Raw genomic sequence first — 23,011 nt, forward strand, 5'->3', positions numbered from 1 at the left:
TCTCCACTGTGCCATGTAGTTACATAGTAAATGCTTGAACAAATGTGTTAACTGAATGCTCATAATGTTGGCTAAAAAGTCAAAGTTTTGGTTAGGCTTTTTGATGAGGGCAAGTATAAAAGAATCTAATGAGTCTATTTAATGTCTATAAAACCATAAGTGGATCCCCACACTCACCTTTAATTAAGAAACTTGTTTTCCTGATTGTCTGAAGCAGTCAATTGCCTTGTGGTCAGCCTACTACCACCACCTTCATCACCATCATCATTGACACTGAAATAACAATTTTGAAGTCTTCTCAGCAAATAATACATTATCTTGATTGAACCTCATAAGAAGTTTTAAAAGGTAAGGTAAAGATGTCCTGTTCCCATTTTACAGATGAGGAAACTAAGGTTCAGAGATGTTAAACGACTGAATCATGGTCACATAGGGAGCAGATGTCTGAAGTGGGAGTGGGTAGTACCCAGTCCTTCCTGACTTGAAGTTCAGATCCATATCCATTGCACCAAAATGTGTCTTCAAATTTCAGTTCTCCTCCTAAAAAAGAAAGGTTTCCTTCATCTGTGATTTACATTAATCACAGAAGTAAGAGTTGGAAAAGATCTTGGATGAAAGATGATATTCAATGATATAATTTTATTAAATGAAAATCGCCTCACTTCACTGAGGAAAAAACTCAGTCTCGGAGAAACAAAGGGACCTTTACTCACAATCATACAACTAGTTAACATCAGAACTTAGACTTAAAGCGCAGATAGCCTGATTCAACCATCAGAACTTTTTTCCACAAATCACACTATTTTAGCCTCATTTATTTATTGGCCTGTCCCCCTCCATTCTCTCCTCTTTCCCTGATCTCTCCCCTTTTCCCCCAATAAATTATTCTTCCTTCTTTGGTTTTTGTTTGTTTGATCTTTTTAGTCACACTGCCATGACCTATCTACCTGGGCGTTTTCAGAAAGTTGTTATACAGAGTGAGCTGGTAAGACTACTGGTCCCAGAGCCTCAAACTTATTACATACGCCAAAAGAGAGGCACTCAGTCCCCTGAAGCATTTTTGCCTTGAACCAAGTTGCCTCGATGGACAGTGCTGTGTTCTCTATGGCTTTGTTTCTGTCTGTGTTCTCTCTCTATCTCTGCCTTTTTTCTCTCTGTCTCTGTCTTCGCCTCTTTCCATCTCTCTCTGTGTCTTTCTGTCTCACTCTCTCTGTCTGCCTTTTTCTATCTCTCTTTATGCTTCTTTCTGTCTCTTTCTTGTCTTACTGCCTCTTTCTGTTTCTGTCTCTCCCTGTCTGTTTCTCTTTTTCTATTTCTCTGTCTTTGTGTCTGTCTCTCTCTGTGTCTGTCTCTCTGTGTCTGTCTCTCTGCCCCTTCTCTCTCTCTCTCTCTCTCTCTCTCTTTCTCTCTCTCTCTCTCTCTCCCTTCCTCCCCCCTCCCTCTCTCTCTCTCTCTCTCTTCCTCCCCCCCCTCTCTCTCCCTTCCTCCCCCCTCCCCCCCCTCTCTCTTTCTCTCTCTCCTTTCCTGCCCTCCCCCCTCTCTCTCTCTCTCTCCCTCCCTTCCTCCCTCCCTTCCTCCCCCCTCCCTCCCTCTCTCTCTTTCTTTCTCTCTCTCTCTCTCTCTTTCTTTCTCTCCCTTCCTCCCCCCCCCCTCTCTCTCTCTCTCTCGACTCCAATTATTTTCTCAGCATTATGCTACAGTTTATCTGATAGGAATTTTGTCTTTGAAGAATCTCCTATCTCTTCCTGCTTTGTACTTAATCATCGTTGGCTCGAACAAAGATATTCTAGGGGAGAAACTCAATTTTTCCTTGCAGGGAAAGCTACTATTTTTATATTCTGCTTTGATGATATTGACAGTTATGCTTTCTTTCTAATGAATATCTCCTAGAGCAATTAAGATAACTACTTTGTTTAATCTTCAAAGCCACATTTCAGATAACAGCATCCTGCCATATTCTGCATTATATGTTTTCACTTAAGTATTTCTTGCGTAGATGTGTCCAATTGAAAGCTTTGCTGTGTACCTATTGCACACAAGTAAAGGGAGAGTAATGATGCCTAGATGCCCAACCTAGAGAAAGCTTCATGTTTTCATGTTCGTTCTTTATTTCTTTTGTCCTTAAAGCCCACGGTAAAGAGGAAAGCTGTTTTATCTAAAACTGCAGCAAAATGCAGAAGATATTCAACTATGCACAAACAATAAAATGGCGAGGAAAAAGGCTGAAACATTTTTTAAAGAAAGAATTGTGGTGATTACTATTATTTCAATAAAATAATCATTTGTATGTAATATTTGGGGGATAACAATTTTTCATGGTTTTAAACTTAGCCTGAATCCTACTAGAAAGCAATCTCATTTTAGTATCTCGAGGTAGCTGCATCTGGGTATCAGGTTGCTATAGTAACTTAATGAAAGCTGGCTGTTTTTTACCCTCAGTCAACTTGATCAGAGCAAAAGTCTGCCCACAGCTTCAGGCTTCAGCAAAGCCCTACATAATCCTATGTGCCTTGTCATTAGTATTTATATTTTAGACTTTGATCTCTTTAGAAGATTGGGGAGAACAGAGGCTGTTCTGCTCTACAGGGAGCTTGGCATCTGACTTTTCTATTATGCAGTTTTATCATGAATAACATAATTCCACATTTTGTCTGCAAATTATCAATATTGCAATAAGGCTGGAAAAACAAATGGAGAAGTGGGTGGCTTAATCATAAATAACTTTGCTACGTATGCAATGAATGGAATGCTGATCCTGTAGTCAGAAAAGCCCCTATTAAAATCCAGCTTCATGTACTTACTAGCTGTGTGAACATGGACAAATCACAACCTTTTTCTGCTTTGATTTTCTCAATTTCCTTTGTCCCATCCTTAGAAAAACTAGGTTAGAAAGAATTTTCTGATTAAAAATTATAATCATTGAAGTTCCACAAACAGATTGTCTGTATTTAAAATTTTACCTTTTAGGTTCAAGAAATCACATAGATCAACTAGTCTACCAATCTCTGAATTGGTAGGCATTTTGGTACAGTATAGTGGGAAGAGAATTGGTCTGAGAGTCAGGATCCCTGGGTGGGTTTGAGGGCTGATTCTGCCATGGACACAAGACATGTGGACACCCATATGATTCAGTTTAATTATCTGTAAATTTGAGATAATTACATTGCATAGGAGAAAATCCTTTCCTAACTATAAAGGGCTCTGTAAATGTGACCTAGTATCTTGAAGTATGGGGTAGATTTTAATATATTAAGATGATACACAAATAAACTCCAATATATTAATGACTTATGGGAGCACCCAACGTAGAAACTCCTTTCCCCAATACAGATGACAATATGGTTTCAATTTGTAGCCTTAGAGAGTTGACTGAGTCTGAGATTAAATGACCAGTCCATAATCATATAGCTAGTAAATATATATTCATCAATATTGAAGGATCTCTTATTCCTCAGAATTATTTCTACTGATGCAGGTCACTGAAGAGATGAAAAGATTCTTGTCACTCAAGTGAGTTTTGTTGTTGGATTTTATTTTTATAGGTTCATTGTTTTCTCTTTTTTTCTAATGAGAACTCGATTTTTGACATCTGAGTTCTACACAATAACACAAACTAGAGTTGGATCCTTGTTCTACCTGAATGACTCTTCTAAAAAATATATTTGTAATTTATGGAATAAAGCAAGCATTTCCATAGCATAGTATAACAATAGTTATGAAGGATGATTGCACATGAAATTCCATATCTATTATGTATAACTTACTATTCCTTTTATATATATATATACATATTAAAGTTTCATGTAAATCTCTGTATTTTTCTCATTTTCTTCCTCCCCTCCCACCCTAGAGATAGTTACCATTTCACACACTCACACACACACACACACACACACACATATAATATATATTTAATGTCATTCTGTACACACTTTTATTTATCATTTTTTCTCTGGATGCAGATAGCTTCTTCCTTCATATGAGCTGTGCAGTTAATTTGGGTATTTGTTATAGGTAAAATAACTTAGTCACTCAGAGTTGTTCTTAAAATAAATTTGCTGTTACTTTATACAATTTTCTCTTGGTTCTTCTCATTTTCCTCTTCATTATTTCATGAAAGTTTATCCAAGTTTTTCTAAGATCACTGAGCTCATCATTTCTTATAGCATAGCAGTATTCCATCCCAATCATATGCCACGTGTTCAGCCACTCCCCATTGATGGGCATCCCTGCAATTTCCAGTTCTTTGCTACCACAAAGAGGGCTGCTATGACTATTTTAGAACATGTCCCTAATCATCTTTGGAAATAGACCTAGTAGTGTCATTGCTGGGTTAAATGGTATAGATATAGGCAATTTAATAATTCTTTTGACATAATTCCAGATTGCTCTCCAGAATGGTGGGATTAGTTCACACTTCCACAAACAATGAACAATGTTGTAAACCCAATGGTTCCCCACATTCCCTCCAACATTTGTCACTTTCCACTTCAATCATTTTAAGGCAATCTGATAGATACAAAATGATATCTTGAGGTTGTTTGAATTTACATTTCTCTAATCAATAATGCCTTTAAAGCATTTTTCACATGATTATAAATTGTTTTGATTTTCATATCTAAAAACTGCCTGGTATATCTTTTGACCATTAATCAATTGGGGAATGACCTATAGATTTATAGATATAGATAAACTTATAGACATAGATTCTTATAGATTTGACAAAGTTCTTTATTTATTTGGGATATGAGACTATCTGAGAAACTATCTATAAAATATTTTTTCCAAATTTTCTGCTTTCCTTTTGATCTTGGCTACATTTGTTTTATCAATACAAAAACTTTTTCATTAATGTAATCGAAATTATCCATTTCATACCTTACTCTGCTCTCTATCTCTTGTTTATTCATAAATTGTTCACCTATTCATAAATCTTATAAGTAATGTGTTCCATGTTGTTCAAATTTACTTTTATTATCTCTCTTTATATCTAGGTTATGTATACATTTTGAATTAATCTTAAAAACAAATAAGCAAGCAAAAAAGCATTTTTTATATCAAAGCTTTGATTTTTTTTAATGAAGTTTGCTGGCTTCATAAAGCCATTACTTGAAAAGAAATCTCAAAAGTGATGATGGGCAAGTTCAATTCCCTGTTTTGTTTACAATGGTTAATAAGGAGGGATATATTTTTTGATTACTATTGTAGTAGGCATATCAAGGTGCTTATGAGATTCATTGGAGATTTTAATTGACTTCTTCTGTTTGGCAGCTTTGAAATAAGCTATGCACTCTTCTGAAAAGAAAACTACTTAGAGTTTTTATTTTTTCTATTTATTTTTAACACAGTTTATAACAGATAAAGCAATTCAAACTTTTGGTCAGGTGATACATCTTTTTAAAGCATTTACAATATGGACCACAAAAGAATTTTTTTAAACATAAACCAACTGAGACACAGATAATATAAAAAGACCCTAACTTAATGTTGTTGGTCTAAAGTCCTATGCCTAATAGCTTAATTTTAGACAACCTCGGATGTTCCTCTACCCATAATCTGTAATTGAATAGATCTGGTATTAAGCTTACAAACCTTTTGACTATAGGCAATTACCACCAAAAGTGGGGACATTGCAGAGAAACCATATCTCCCCAACTTCGTGTCTATTCCAGGCAGGATTAGATTGTCCGCTTGCATTCAGTCAGGCTTAAAGTCTGCCAGGTGTCATTGGGGAAATTGAGTCCAGAAAATCCCCCCTGAGCCCATGCTGAACAGCTGCTCTCCCACTCTTCCCTTGAGATCACCTATGCAGTTCATACCAGCATCTCATGAGCATACTGGCATCACGTAATGGAGGCTTGGATAGCCTTTCTTGTTTCCCATACCTGGAGTTAGAGTTTTTAAAATAGGATTAATTTCATCATGTTTTCTAAATAAATAAATTGATATCCTTTAAAAAAAATCAACTTTCAATATAGACAAAATATACTGATGAAACAAAGCGCTGTTTGTAGTTGACATGTGAGACAGGCTATTTCCTTTCAATTCCACTGTACTTCAATACTGATATTCATCAACTGAGGAAGAGACTTTGTAAACAACCTCCTCCCCTGACCTTTTACCTTCCATTTATATAAGCGTTTGCTCTCCAGCTCTGTTATACAGCTTCTCTCTGATGTTGTCTTTCACCGAGTAAAACCAGAATCACCAGTAAAACCAGATGCTAAGACTTATGGGAGCAACAAACGTTTATGAGTTGTTGTTTTTTTTATGGTGTGCACATATGATACACAATTCCATTGTCCTCTTTCAAGAAACAACTTTTTAGTATGCTTACTTTTCTTTAAGGAGAAAGTTGAACATGTCTTTCTAGGGGAGAAGGGAAGGTAGTAACTATTCACATAGTACCTACAACATTCCAGGCACCATGACAAATATTGTCTCATTTGATCTTCATAACACTGGGGATTAGGTACTGTTATTATCCTTATTTTACAGTTGAGGAAACTGAGACAAACAGAGATTAAGTGACTTGTTGAGAACCCCGTGGCTAGTGTCTGAGTCTAGATTTTGACTCACATCTTCTTGACTCCAAGCCTAGCACTCTACATACTGTGCCACTGTCTGCCTTTAGCAATCAGTGAATCCAGCTTCAAGCATTTGTTAGCCAATAGTATGTACCAAGCTAAATGATGGAAAGTCAAAAATGAAGCTGTGCCTCACTTCTGGGAGCTCACCTTCTGTCATGGGGGATGTGTCCATGCATTTACATCTACAGAATAGATACATGTAAATAAAAGATGATTTGGATACAAGTATCTTGGGGATCAGGAAGGGCTTCCTGAACATGACACTTGAGTTAAGTCTTGAAAAACTAGTTAGAAATTAGAAGAGAAATAAGGGAAGAGTTCATTTCAGGTGTAGTAGCAGCCAAGACAACAACATGGAGGTGGGCAATGCAGTGTCAGGTATAATGTATATTAAGAAGGGCAATTTAACTGGATTATAGAGTATATGTAGGGGAGTCCTGTGTCATAAAGTTAGAATTTAGATTGAAGCCAGATTGTGAATAACTTTAATTCCCTATAGAGAAGATGATATTTATCCCTATTGGTACAAGCAACAACTGCAGTTTATTAAGTGGAAGAGTGACATATGGTCAGACTTAGGAAAATCATTTTGACATTGGTATGAAGGGGAAACTGGAGTAGAATGAGCCTTGAGTCAGGGCAACAAATTAGGAGGTTATTTTCTTTCTTTAAAATAATGTTTATTTTTCCCTTGTTCCATAAAACATTTTATTAAACTATTTTTTGCTGTTTTTAAGGTTTTGAGTTCCAAATTCTATCCGTCCTTTTCTCTCCTCCCCACCCCCAGATGGCAAGCAATCCAACATCGGTTATCCATGTGCAATCAAGTTATTTTCAGTAGTCCTAGTGAGAGGTGAAAAGGTGCTAAGAAAGCGGCTATGTAAGGGGAAAGAAAGGTGGTAGAGATCGCAATAACAAGATTTGGTGATTGATTAGTTATGTTGGTAGAGGAAGAGTGAACAGTAAAGCATAACACTGAACCTGTCGTAAACCCAGTTCTCTGAAAGGATAGTGATATCCTCAATAGTAGAGAGAAAAGTTTTGAGGGGAAGATAACAAATTATGGTTTACATTTATTTTTTGATGCTCACTGGACTCGCATTTCAAAATATCCAAAAAGGCAATTGATAATGTACTGCTGATATGCTGTTTTTCAGTTATGGCTGACTCTTCATGACCCCATTTGAGATTTTCTTTGCAAAGATATTGGAGTGATTTACCATTTTCTTCTCTAGATCATTTTACAGATGATGAAACTGAGGCAAGCAGGGGTAAGTGACTTGCCTAGGGTCACACAACTAGGATGGTCAAGAAAGATGAGGAGTGAAAAAAAAATCATTAGATTGGGCAACTAAGAAATCATTGGTGACTGGAGATAACAGTTTCAGCTGAGTGATAAAGCTTGGAAGTCAGATTGTAGGGAGTTGAAAAATGAATAGAGGAAAGGAAGTAAGTTTTAGAGGTATAGACAGAAATTCCCTTGAACCTGGGAAAGCTCTCCTACTGCAGACCTGTCCTCTGACCTGGAGAGTTCTAAAGGAACTTCAAAAAAGTAACCATTTGTCTTGTGTTGTGTTTGCTTGGATCATGTTATCATCATACAATTGCAGTAGCTTTTTGATCACAAAATATAATCAGCTTCATTGTTTTTGAGTCATTTCAGTGATGTCCAATTCTTCTTGACCCCATTTGGGGTTTTCTTGATAAAGGTACTGGAGTGCTTTGCCATTTCCGTCTCCATTTCATAGATGAGAAAACTGAATCAAACAGGGTTAAGTGACTTGCCCAGGGTCACACAACTAGTGTCTGAGACAAGATTTGAACTCAGGTCCTCCTGATTCCAGGGCTTACATTCTATACACCTTGAGAAGTTATCATACATACACTAAGCAGTTGATTGCGTAGAACAGCTCGATGGGGCAGTGGATAGCGTTTAATTTTCCAATGAAGAATTTGATGGAAAGAGTATTGGATGGAAGCAAGAGAAATGAAGCTGAAATTGTGACTTTGCTATTTGTTATCTGTGTGATCTGGGATGTCCCATCATCTCTGCCAGCTGTTTCCTCTTTTGTAAATGAGAACATTTTTATCTCCCTTTCTCCTCTAAACAATAGTAAACACATCCCTTAGAGCATGACTTTTTTACATTTACAGGATAAAGACTCCCTATTTGCCAAAATCTGCTGGGACAACTGGAAAGCAGCATGGTAGAAATTGGATTTAATCTGAATCTCACATCTGCCACAATAATGACTAAATGGAAACAAGACCTAGATATAAATTATCATATCATAAACAAATTCGAGGAGCAAAGAAAGAGAAATTTACAGTGGGTAAAAAACAAAGTGGACATTTTACATAAAACTCTCACCTGATCTATCAGTATCAACTGCTACTTTCTCTTCCCTTTCATGGTTAAACTCCTTGAGAAGGCCATCTGTAACTGACACCTCAACTTCCTTTTCTCTTCTTCCTCTCTGTAGCCTGACTTTCAGATTCATCATGTAATTAAAAATGCTGACTCTTGCTACTAGTGATCTCATCACCAAATCTAATGGCCCTTTTCAGTCTTTTTTTTCTTCCTGGCTTCTGGGCAGTTTGTGACACTGTCTGGCATCATTATTTTGATAATGTCTTCTTTCTAGGTTTTTATGACTCCTGGTTCTCCTATTTCTGACTTTCCCCTTTGCTGGATCTTCATTCAAGTCATACCCTTTAGCTATGGGTGTCCCACAGGGCTCTGTCCTGAGACCTTTTCCCTTTCCCTCTACACTATTTCATTGTGACCTCATTAGCTCCCATGGGCTAATTTATTATCTGTCTCTTAGCAGATGATTCCATATGGCTGGTCTTCATCTCTCTCTTCTGACCTCCAAATCTCACATCTCCAATTGTCTATGGAACATCTTGAGATGGATGTTCCATAGATAGTTCAAATTCAACATATCCAAAACTGAGATCAATCTCTTTTTTCCCCAAAACCTTCCCCCTTTCCTGTTATTGTAGAAGGTGTCACCATCCTCTCAGTCACCCTGCTCACAACTAAGTGTCATCTTCCTATCCATTCTCTCTCATCCCCCCATATCCAATCTATTGTCAAGTTCTGTCAATTCTGCCTTCATGATATCTCCTGTCTATGCCTCATTCTCTCCTCTAAAATTGACACCACCGTGGTGCAGATTCTTCTCACCCTACACCTGGAATACTGCAGTAGTGTGCTGTAGTGGTCTCCTTGCCTCAAGTCTCTCCTCACTCCAGTCTATCCCCCTCCACTCAGCTCTCAAGTCTATGTCCCTAAAGTGCAGGTTTGGCCATATTGTTCTTTTTATTCAGTCAATTCTGGCAGCTCCCTATTACCTTCAACCTTAACCCCTCCTGCTTTTCTTGTCTTCTTACAGCTTACTTCCTTCCACATACTCTGTGATGCAGTGACATTGACCTTGATTTTCTCCAGTAATCCATCTCCTTATTCTGAGCTGTCCCCCATGCCTACAATTCTCTCCCTTATCAACACCTCTTGGCTTCCCTGGATTTTTTCAAATCTCAGCTATCCCACATTCTGCAAGAAGTCTATCCCCACCAACTTTAAGAATAGTGCCTTTCCTCAAGGGCAGGCCATTGTACAGAAATAGACCCTTCCTATGTCTTCCATTTCGCCAGCTTGTCTTTCTTTGTCTTATTCCTTTTTTAAAAAGCCTGTATACCAGCCTATCCCTACCCTGACAGTCTTTATCTATTTCTGACATTGCCTTGGCAACTGAAATTTTAGGGGTGGAGCCTCTCCTTTCCTCTATGCCCTTGGTAGAGCTGTGAATTAGTATAACCATTTTGGAAAGCAATTTGAAATTATGCAAATAAAATTACTACAATGATCATAAAAAAATAGTATCTTTCCTCTGAAATTATCTCCAATTTATCTTGCACAGTCCTTGTATGTGAATTGTTGTCTACATGTAGCTTCTCCATTAGACTGAACTCCTTGAGAACAGAGCCTGTTTTTTTTCTTTTCTGTGCATTCCCAGAATTTATCACAATTCCTAGCCTATAGTTGGTACTTAGTAAACATTCCTTGACAACTTGGAAATTTGAAAATCTTTTGCAAAAGGAAATTAATGAAGTTAAGAATCAGAAGGGAAATTGTTAATGGAAAAAATCTTTGCAACAAACTTCCCTGAGAAAGTCTGTCATCCAAACTAGATAGGGAACTGGTTCAAATATTGTACATAAGAACAGAAACCATTTCCCAATAAATAAGTGGTCAACAGATATGAACAAGCAGTTCTTAAAAGAAAAGTGGACTATCAATAAATATTCATGTCAAAAGATGTTCCAAATCACCAAATACAAATCAAAAAACTCCAACTCTGCCTCATATATTTTTTACAAAGACAAAAACGTAAAAGAACAACTGTTGGAGGTTAATGTGGAAAGACAGGCCCGGGTGGACACAGTTGATGGAGTTGGGAAGTGGTTCATCTCATCTCAAAAGCAATTTGGAGCTATTCCTAAAAGGTAACTAGATCACATACGCCTTCTGACCCAGTGATATGCCGACTAGACATATACTTCAGAGAGATAAAATGAAGATGAAAAGGGCCTTTAGATACAAAAATAGTCATTGTGGCCCTTTTCATAATGGTAAAGAACTGGAAACAATGTGAGTACCCATAAATTAGGGAACGTCTGAACAAATTATGCTATATTAATATAATGGAATACTTTTTTTCCGTAAGAAATCAGTAAAGGGATACATTTAGAGCAATGTGAAAAGACTTTTATGGCCTGATTGAAAATGAAATGAGCAGAACAAGGAGAATAATTTATATGATCTCTACAACATTGTTAAAAAAAATATGACATGAACATTGACTAACCAGTTCTCCAAAGAACTAATGAAGCATGCTTCTCACTTCTCGGTAATAAATTGAAGATGAAGTATTCCTTTTCAAACATGGCCAGTGTATGGATTTGTTTTGCTTATGTTTGTGTGTTATAAGGGAGGGTTTTTTTTTATAAAAAGGAGGAGTTACGGGAGGGAGTATAGAGGGGTTCATTATTTTGATCTCCCCCCACCAAAAAAAAAAAAGAAGAAAAGAAAGAAATCTCGGTGAAGCATTTAAAAGAGCAGCTAGAAGAGAAAAGGAAACTCAGAGGAAAACAAAGATGAGCAGAACATCTTTGAAACGAATGAATTAAATTCATTATAAACTTTTAAAGAAGAAATAACCTAGTGGTGATTTGCTGTTCATGTTTAATCTTTTTTGGGGGGAAGGGATATTCTTTGTACATAAAATGCTCAGTTTGAGCTTTTCAAATTCAGAATAGCATTTTTTAAAGAGCATTTAGGAGGATTTTCTGGGCTTATCACTTGTGCTGCTGTTGCCAAAGAGATAGAATTTGTTGGTAACAGAGTTATGCCACTGTGTGTTCATGTCATTTTATTTGCTCAGCTGAGAATGCAAAATGTAGAGCGTCAGTGAATTATTTACCATTCCTGAATCAAAGTTTTTAAAATTTAAGAGCCTTGACTCAGAGCTGAATTGGTAAGCCCTGGGCCAATTTTCCAGCTACCTACCTCCTAAATTTTCTCATTCGTGTGCTCATTTTTATTATTGCACTTTCATCCTCCACAGGTGTTGTGGGGGGTGTGATTCAGATGTTCTTTTTTTGCACTCAGTTCTCTGTAATGAGTTCTAGACTTTATTTTTTAATGGTTTAACACCCAGGAAAACAGTAAATAGAATGGTCAGGTAAATAGTACAACAAAGGAGCCAAACCATAACTGTTTCTAAAAGGAAAATGGTACATCTCTAAAAATATTTACTCCACTAAAAACAATGAATAAAAAACTACTGGAACCAGTTAGTTAACCAATGTTTTCATTATAACTTTGAAAAGTCCTCTAATTTTATACTAAGTTGGAGTATTAGCTAACTACCAGATAAAGATCAAAAACAAAATGTGAAGTAGAAAAAGTAGATCAAAAGAAATTGAAAAGGGCCTGTTTTAATTGCTGTACTTCATAGTGAGGAAGTGTGAAGTCAGGTGGGGAGTTCAACGATAAAAGTAGAAATGTTTTCCTGTGGGAATGCCTTAGATTTTTCTCCTGTTAAATAGTTTTTCATGCTACTGAGGCTTTAGATTCTTCAAATTTCACTTCCTACAAAAGATAATCAGAGGTCATTTTCTTTAACAAAGACTATCAGATTTGTTACCCAACCATGTTTTATTAGTCCAGTAACCAAGGTATCATTTCATTTCATTGTGGAATGTTCTTTCAGTTACCTTTTCTCACTATTGTAAGATAGCTTGGGACCAATCATCTGCAGGCTACTTTGATGAAGCCTTTTCACAGTATTTTTTTCAAGATGTGTTTTTTCTAATTATAGGACTATTAATCAAATTTACAAATGAAATAAAATGCATTTTATTAAACAATACAATTTATTAATAAGAGATTGTTTTAAAAATCTCATCCAAGAGTATGAAAAATATGGAAGTCAATCAATATTCCCTTATGAGAATAGACTCCACAAGTCAGGGAAGAGGAATTTAGGGGATCAGAGTGAAAGCTTTGATGCAGATTATATTGAGCAATATGATATGAGCTCTGGAGTAGTTTTCTTTGTATTCCTTTGTATTTTTCTTTTACTGATCATGGTATTGTCTATATTTTGCAAAAATATCAACCAAATAACAGATTCTCTGTGCTCTTATGATGGAAAAGACCCAATGTTCCGGGGTCTTTGTGTATGTACATACACACACACACACACACACACACACACATACACTCACACTCACATACACAGTATTATCAAATTTTTTTGTATCTATGTCATATAAAGATAATATTAATGTAATATATAAAAATAACATATACATCCATTTATGTTTTATAATTTATATTATTATATGCTTTATATTTATATATTTTATGTTAGATTAACGTTATATGTGTATAAATAATATATTACCATAATCATTTATTAGTTTTGTATGTTACCCCAGGTCTGGCCAATACATTTCTTAGAACAATCACCTTGGGTTCAGTTAAGCTTTAATTTGTATAGTCAGACACACTCTTTACCAGATGTGGAATGTTTTTGTTCTTTTTCCTTATTAGAAATATCCATTCACTTAGTGAACTGTTTAGTGTCATTTATTTAGGAGGTTTGGACAACATCAGATTCATTAGTTAGTGTGATACACAAAGGATCTAGAAACCATGATAATGCACTCCAGAATAATTGTGGGATTTTAGAATATTTGAATCTGATGATTCTCCTCTGATTTCTCATTCAGGTATGGCAGCAGCCAAGTTGCTTCATGATTCTGGACAGAGTGTTGTAGTGCTGGAGGCCCGGGATCGAGTAGGTGGAAGAACTTTTACTGTAAGAGTAAGTAATCAAGACTTGAAATGGGCAGGTTAGAAAAGAACTTCTCCTTCCCCACCTCCTTACATCAAAAAATATTATAATAGCATTTTCATTATAATAATAGCATTTATTATAATAGTAATTATTATAATAGGATTATAATAGCATTTTCATTTTTTCTTGGTTAGTTAATGTTTCAACTCTAATGATTTCTACTCAAGATTTGCTAGTTCTTTAGAGATTGAGACAGTCCCAGGACTCCCAGTAAATTCAAGCAAAAATCCATATTCACAAAGTCTTTCTTTGATCAAGCTGCCTCCCTGCTCAACAACCTTTCTTGTTTTTCCATTTACCATGAAGTAAATTTGAGCACCTTAGTTTGACATTCAGTTCCCTCCACAATTTGCTCCTAACCAACCATATCAACACCATGCCCCAGCCAATCTGTACTCCTCATAATCTCCTAAATCTCCACTTCCATATGTTTATTTAGGTTATTGTCTCCATCACGAATGCCCTGTCATTTCTGCTTACAAAACTCTTGCCCTAGCTAAAGTATACTGTTTATCATACCCAGGCTAAATTCTAACTTCCATAATGTCATCCCTCAACCCATCTATAAGCGGCTCCTTCTTCCTCTGTACAGTCCTTAGTTTAGATCACTTATGTGACATAAAATAGACATTGCATTTCCCATGCCTGAATTTGATGAGCATTTCTGCCCATCAAAGTTCTACCAGTCTTCAGAGCCCATTGCATGTAGTAACTTATCCTACAATAAACCAACAATTATGTATTAAGTGCTTACTATATGGCCACATTGTGTTAGGCACTGAGATTCCAAGTGCAAAGAATGAAACAATCCCTGCTTGGAATGAACTTGTTTTCAAACGTTTTCTCCGTTTCCCAGTCAAAAGCAATGTCTCCCTCTTCTGAAGTCTCATAGCACTTTTTTGTATCTTTTCATTGCATTGATCTCATTTTGCTTTTCATTTAAGCTGATTGTATACATTTTAAAAATCAAATCTATTGGATTATAAGCTTTCTGAAGACAGGAGCATGTTTTATATGTATGTGAATTCCAAACTGCACCTAATACAGTGCTTTGCACATGATGGGTATATTAACAAATATTTCTTGAATAAGTTGAATAAATGAAGAATTTAGAGAATTTAGTCCATCTTCCATCTAGTTGCAGAAATCTCTCTTTCAACAGCTTAGCCAAATGGTCACCCAACCCCTTAATGAACAGTAATGAACTTAATAATGAACTCAATGAACAGAACAGGAGGAAGCATACTGTCTTGTGAAGTCACCCCTCTGATTCTTAGAATTGAATCAAAATAATTATCAAATTTCAAACTGTTAAGGATGTGGAGATCTTTAACAAGCTAAATTATAATTGTACCTTCCCTGTCCAGCTATGACTTTGCAAATGACAGACTAGTAAACTATTCCTTGAATGGTTTGAATTTTGCTTAATTTTATTCCTTGTTTTTCTCATTGGCATCCAAATTATTAGGTATTTTCTCTAAACAAGGTTGAAAAACTGATCAAAGAAATTCATAATATTTCATGTCTCATTTAAAAAGTCAGTAATCCAGGTTCAGTGTATAGCTGTCAAAAAAAAGTGAATGCAATGGACTTTGGGATTTATTTTAAGCAATCTTCTTATCTATATATTGGTTGTCTAAATAGGATAATAGCTTTTCTCATATGTGTGTGTATGTCTGTAATGATATATACCTATGCTATACACATATTTTTAGATTTTGTACTAAATAATGTTTTACGTACACATATAAATATATTTGTGCCTTTACATTGCACATTTATATATTTGAGTATTTTACTTATGTATGTATAGACACCATAAGAAATGGCAAAAAAAAAAAAACCCAACAATATTTGATGATATTGAAAATTTTCAAATAAATACCAAGAAAAGAAGTAGGCACATGAACCCAAAGATGCGCTCAAGGTAATAATAAATGGGGTAAATTATTAAATCTCAGTATGCTGATTAGTTTCCTCTATTTGTTATTTTCAATGATTTTTTTTTGTCTTTTTATTGGAAAACCAGAATAAACATGTTAAATATGTAGACCTCGGAGGATCTTATGTTGGGCCAACCCAGAATCGTATATTGAGGTTAGCTAAAGAGCTGGGATTAGAGACCTACAAAGTGAATGAAGTAGAGCGTCTCATCCACTATGTGAAGGTAAGCTCGGACCCACCCCTTAGAGATTCTAAACCTTGTACATTTCTGCTTAGAGGGACCATATGATGTTCCCTGGTATTCTTCTCCATCTCTGTATCACTTAAGTATATTTTAAAATTTAATTTCATTCATATTCCTCAGTGGGAATTGGATGCAGTCTTGACCCTAGAGAGAGAAGGTATTAATTTAGGGTCAACATCTACTTAATAAAAGTGTTGTTTAACCAAATAACAGTTGAAAAATCTCAGAAATATGTTTGAAATTCGATTTGTTCATTTCCTTTAGCTTTATACCAGAAGTTCTGTTGTGTCTTCTGGGTTTTTAAAATTTATTTATTTATTTGTTTTCAGTTCTTTTACAATCATTTCCATATGTTTTTCCCTTCCCTTCCCCTCCTACTCCCTCCTTCTCCTGTCCCTCCCCAAGACAACGTGCAATCTTACATTCTTATTAAATACATTTCACCTTAGTCATGTTACATAGAAGAATTAAAATGAATGGGAGAAACCATAAAAACAAGACCATAACACAAGAGAAAATGGTCTGCTTCATTCTGCTATCCAATTCCATAGTTCTTTCTCTGGATGTGGAAGGCATTTTGCCTCAAGAGTCCATTGGGAATTTTTAGGTCCTTGCATTGCTGTGAAGGGCTAAGTCTACCAGAAAAATTTCTTGCATACTCAATAATTTATATTTCAAAGATACCTGAGAGATTATTTTAAGTACTGCTTTAAACATATGTATATATAATGTAATATATATACATGTATATTTAAATAAACTATTTAAATATTTTAAATAGTGAATGATAATAGCAAATAGACCAAATATCAGAACATTTATTAGAAACAATTGTATGACAAGAAATAAAGAGCAACCATAAATGATGTTAAGGGGTAAAATACTTCCTAATTTTTAAATGAATATTTTGTTTTCATTTCAATTTTAGATTGTCACAAGCATTTCAACTCTGCTTCTATGTTTATCCAGCAGCAAGACATAATGATCATTTTTTTTTAATTGTTGAACATTGTAATACAATAGAGTCATGCAGTCAGAACAAGGGCTGCATTCAAATCTGTCTCTGACATTCTTTGGGCATTCAGTTTCTTCATCTCAAAAATGAGAGTGTAAGATTCTATGACAAACAAGATCCTTTCCACTATACGTCTATGATTAAGAATTGGGTCCATGAATCATGAGATTCACTAAACGTCAATCACATCTCCCCTTAAAAAGATATGATCAACTCTCCACTCTGATTTTAAGTCCCCTTGTTTAGATTTGATTATAATTTATACTTCATTTACAATTTTTTATGGTCTTTTGCCTTTACCTGAATGTTTTCCTAGAATATTATCTATAAAAAATGTGACAGTAGATTACATATTCTTGGCAAAAGTCAATAAATTCACAAATCACTTGTTATTTTAATTTTGTACTTGTAAAAATAAGCATTAGATGATCTTTTTCTTCATACTTATTACAACTTAGTACTGTTGATGGATGGAAAATTGAATGTAGTAATCAATTTCAGCTCCACCAGGAATTGCTGTAGGACTTAGGAGGGGGGAAAAAAATCCCAGAACTCCAGACCAGTTGTTAAATTTTGAAAGCTCTTCCAAATATAGGATTTTTACTATCATAAAACGTTCTATGGAGAATATCCATCAGACCTCAAAATAGATTACAGTTAAACAAATATTTAGAAATCTTTGGAGTCAAACTGTCCAAAAAATTGTCCCTTTGTAATCAAGATAAAAAACAATAAACAACCTCAAAACACTCACCTAAGCTTCAAATTTCCTCACTTAGAGGACAGAAAATGTCAGAGCTATGGAAGAGTTATGAGTCCAAAGAGCTTTTTCAATATGTGCTAGTGTCAGGCCAATGAACAGGGGCTATGTGCACCATGTTGTTTATATCAGAGTCCTGGCGCCCATCTTAATTTCATTTCTCTCTTTCGTGGCTTATGTTCCAAATATATTTCTGTTAGCAGGATTCATTTCTGGAGCTTCCAAGTTCTCCTTCACCTTATAGTACTAGTAGGAAGGACAGGTCTGTTAATAAGGAAGAAGTTGGTCCGTTGCTTTGTAGAATCCACCCCATGTCTTTCTGCCCTGTGTTCTCTTCTAAATAACATCTGTGATAGTTTTGTGCAAATATTTGTAGAAAGATTTATATACCTACATACATGCATATATGCTTTCTGAAATTTAAAATGCTTCATGAACAAATTCAGCAAAGGACATGTTTTAAAAACAAAGATAGCAATAAAATCTGCTATCCTTTCCTTCCCTCCCCTCTCTGCTAAATAATTATGTGATACAGCTGTCTTCAAATATTTTGGTCTCTTAAAAATTACTGAGCATCCCAAAGAACTTTTGTTTATGTGGGTTATATCTACCAATATTTACCATGTTAAAAATTAATATTTTTATGAAAACAGTTTTGACCTCATCATCCCCTGAAAGGGTCTTTGGAACTCCCAAAGGTATTTAGGTCACACTTTGAGAAATGGTTATTTAAGTGAATTCTCTTCTTTATTTCTTAACTGAGGAGTATTTTGCATTTATCATCAATAATTTACTCATTTTTAACAAGAAATATTTGAAAATTTCTTTATATGATAAGAATTCAAACTATTAATTTCCTCCTGTTTTAAGGCTATGTTGTATGTTTTAGTAAGAAATTTAATGAAAAGCTGGTATACCAGGAAGTTGGAGACTCTTCCAGAGGGAAATGCTAACAGAGCACCTTAACAGATAAAATAAGAAGGATTTATTAAGCACCTATATGAGAAATATTATCTCATTTGATTCTTACAGCAACTGTACTATGGAGGTGCTATTATCCCCAATTTAAAGTTAAGGGAACTGAAGTAGATGAAGGTTAACTGATTTGCCAAGTATCTGAGGCCAGATTTGAATGCAAACCTTCCTGGCTCCAGGCCGAGCACTCTATGCACTGGGCCAACTGGATGTTTTATAACGAGAATGGAAGGCACCCAAGAAGGAGAAATTGTAGGACAGCTCATCATTGAACAATTATCCCACTGAAAGAATTCTGCCTGCAAGACTAAATATCACACATGTAACATTGTACCATCTGGTACATACTCTATTGTGCTATTGAGATCACCTCAAGACACGAGGGATATTTATTCTTGTCCCAAAAAATTTTTAAATAAGTTAACTATACTTTTGATGAACATATACCCCTCTCAGCCATCTGACTATTATCCCCTTTGGAAATTTTATGATTCTCCAGGATGTCATTCATTTTTAGTACTGCTATATATCCAACTCTTGTTAACATAGTTTTTTAGGACTTTATTCATGAATAAAACATCACAGCTTAATTAGGATTTAATTTTTAGTGTGGTTAAACAATGATTTTCACTTGAAGCACTTTAATCCAGAAGGTGTTTTCTTCACTTCTCTGTTGCCAGTGATTCATCTGTTAGTGCTGAACAATATGATCTATTGAGACTGAATCTGGTTCAGAAAACATCAGTCATTCCCCAACTGATGTACATCCCTCCAATTTCCATTTTTTTTTCACCACAAAGAGCTGCTATAAGCATTTTAGAACACATAATTTCCCCTAATTCTCTTTGGAAATAGACCCAGTAGTGGTAAGAAAGATGCTATCTGCATCCAGAGAAAAAACCAATAAATAGAAGTATGTATAGAATAATTTTATGCATGTATACTTATTTGAGACTAATGATAGCTATCTCTAGGGGGAGGGGGAAGGAAGGCAGGGGAAAAAAGAAATTTACATGATAGCTATTATATATTTAAAAGGAATAAGAGCAAGTTGTACATAATGAATTGGCAGCTTCATGTGCCATCATCTTTTTTTATTACACTTTGTTATGGAAATGCTTGTGTTATTCCGTAAGTTAAAAATAAGATAAAAAACCCAGCAATTTCAGTTATCACAGTTTACAGTGCAGCCATTGGCTAAGGTAAAATTGTTTTCCTTTTTCTTCTTGGGATGATAGAATTAAAAGAAAAGAGAAATTTTAGGGAATGTTGTGACTTGGCTCTTTCATCCATTTTTTATAGGTGAACTCTGGTAATTGGTAGGAACTAGATGACTGACAAATGAAATTCCTGTGTTTAAGAAGCTTTGTACCAATTTATTGTTTGAAACCAAAACTTAGCATAAGTAAGCATAAACTCCCTTAGGCACAAAAGGAGAAATGTTTGCAATTTGATAGTTTAGCTGCAAAATCAACAGGATAATTAATAGCACTGGTTTGTGCCAATGGTGACTAGTGACTGATAATGATTGCTAAACTTTCACATAATTATACTCTCAAGTGTAGATGAGATGTCAGGGGCCATCTAGTCTAACCTATACAAGACCAAGAATCTCTTTTATAATATTTCTAATGTAATTATCCAGCCTTCATTTGAAATCCAACTCAGAAGGGGGAACCCACTACCACTTGGGGCAGCCCATTCCATTTTTGCATAACTCAAATGGTTAAGAAATTTATCCTTATTGGAGCACAGATCTGCCTTTTTCCAAATTCCACCAATTATTTCCAGTTCTGTCCTTTGAGTTGGAGCAGAAAAAAGCTAATCCCATTCCCACATGACATGCCTTTTACACGCCTGGAGCCAGTCCTCATAACCCTTTCTAAGATTTTCTTTTCTAGGCTTAAGATTTCTACTTCCTTCATTCAATAAAGTTTTCCGGTCTTCATACCACATTGGTCTCCTTTCTCTAAAAACTTTCCATCTTGTCAATATCGTTCCTAAATTTAGTTCCCAGAATTGAACATAATATTCGACATGTGGTCTAATGATAGGGAAATAGGTTATTGTAAATATCAAATGGAATAACATATGTAAAACACTTTGCATATCTTGATGAGCTACATGTAGCTTCTCCTCTAGCTTTTGTGAATGAATGGATGAATGGATGGATGGATGGATGGATGGATGGATGGATGGATGGATGGATGGATGAGTGAATGAATGAATGAATGAAAATTCATTTCTTAAGTACTTATGTGTGAAACCTATGTCACAATATTAATTATTATTGAACTTGCTGTGCTGCAGTGTTTACTTGGCACAGTGCTAAGCACTGAGTTGGCATGTAAATATTTACTGACTCAACTTTCAGTCCACCAAAACCTTGAGTTCCTTTTTGACCAAACTGCCATTTAAGCATCTTGTCTCCCATTGTGGATGTGACAGGTGCAGTCTGATTCTTTGTCTGTGGACTTGTTTATATCACCCAAAGAGCTGTCTACTCATGTATGGAGACTATTAGGACCTTAAAACTGTACCATTTACACACAGTAGTGTGAGTCAGTAAATGAGACAAAGCATATAGCGTGTTATGAATCAGCAATTTCTTAACACTTCAGCATCAGTTTAATCGGCCATTTCCTGATTACTTCCTAGAGAGGCTTATTTACTGAATGACCTTACCTTACTCTAAATGAGTACCTGAAAAAGCCAAGGTCTCCCATTGCATCCTGGGCCTTCTCCGGTCATCCTGATGAATATCTGGTCACTGGATCCAAATGATTCAGAAGGAGAAAGTGAGGCTGGTGACCTTGCATAGCCCTCCTTCACTCAAAACAAAGTCCAGTACAAGCCATATCATCATTTCTCTGATGTCATAGTCTTCTTCAAAAATGAAGGACACACACAGCCAGAACCTCACCACATGACCTCTCTGCCCAGAATCCATTCTCCTTTACTGCAATAGCATTGAATACCATCTGTCAACAAATCTGGTTTTTCCAATGTAGTAGATAGCATGGTGAACTGGGAGACGTGTTAGACATGGATTTAAGTGGGTTGGTGCTGCTATTCAGTCATGTCTGACTCTCTGTGACCCCATTTGAGGTATTCTTAGCAAAGATGCTAGGAGTGGTTTGTCATTTCCTTCTCTAGCTCATTTTACAGATGAGAAAACTGAGACAAACAGTATGCGATGGTGTGTCCAAGGTCACACAGTTAGGAAGTGTATGAGACTAGATTTGAACCTGAGACTTCCTGTCTCCAGTCCTAGCACTCTATCCATGGTGCTACCTAGCTGCCTCATTTATCAAAATGGAAGATATATATTGACGAGGCACAGAGATAATTAATAACAATAACGATAGCTTTACATAGCCCATTAAGATATGCAAAGACCTTTACATATGTTGTCCCATTTGATATTTACAACAGCCCATTGAGGTCAATGCTATTGTCATCCTCATTTTACAGATGAGGAAACTGAGGCTAGGAGAAGTCAGATGACTTGCTCAAAGTCACAGGGCTACCATATGATGGAGCAGGGCAACCTATGAAGTGGGTTCTACTTGCTGTTGCTATGTGACTGCTAGTCAAATTCTGTATGAGGAGAGAGCTTTAAGGACTGTCCCTTAATAATGGCCATAAGTTTGAAATCCAATGGAAAACATTGTTTCAGGATGTAGTAAAGTCAAGAACTGGGAGAACAATTGGGGTGGATAAAGAGGATAATTATAATTCCAGGACATTGAACTTTGCCAAAGAGTTAATAGCAACCGAGGCTTCTCTTGAATTTAAAAAATAGAGATCGAGTTGGAATAGATAAGTTGGGAAATAAAATATTTAAAGTAATTAAATTTGCAAGACAGAATGTGAAAACTTCAAAGTCATCTATATTAGAGCCTCAGGACTGGTTAAAAAAATTAAACATTATCAAGAAGTTTGAGACAGATTCCAGCCCCTAATCCTGTTATTTGCAGGAGCCTGGATCAAAGTCCGCATTGTAATTGCTCATAATCATAGTGTGATTTGTTTGGGGTTTTTTTCTTA

The 23,011-nt window shown here is 35.7% G+C and overlaps 1 protein-coding gene across 1 annotated transcript in view; it reads left to right on the forward strand.

Moving 5' to 3' along the window:
* Window positions 1–23,011, forward strand: part of LOC140507145 (amine oxidase [flavin-containing] B) — a 147,218-nt gene that overhangs the window by 58,564 nt on the left and 65,643 nt on the right. The window contains exons 3-4 of the mRNA XM_072615120.1: window positions 13,896–13,990; window positions 16,053–16,190. Of these exons, the coding sequence (XP_072471221.1) occupies window positions 13,896–13,990; window positions 16,053–16,190 (233 nt within the window). The remainder of the gene's footprint in view (window positions 1–13,895; window positions 13,991–16,052; window positions 16,191–23,011) is intronic.

This window comes from Notamacropus eugenii, chromosome 5, assembly GCF_028372415.1.
Source record: "Notamacropus eugenii isolate mMacEug1 chromosome 5, mMacEug1.pri_v2, whole genome shotgun sequence".
Classification (NCBI taxonomy): Eukaryota; Metazoa; Chordata; class Mammalia; order Diprotodontia; family Macropodidae; genus Notamacropus; species Notamacropus eugenii.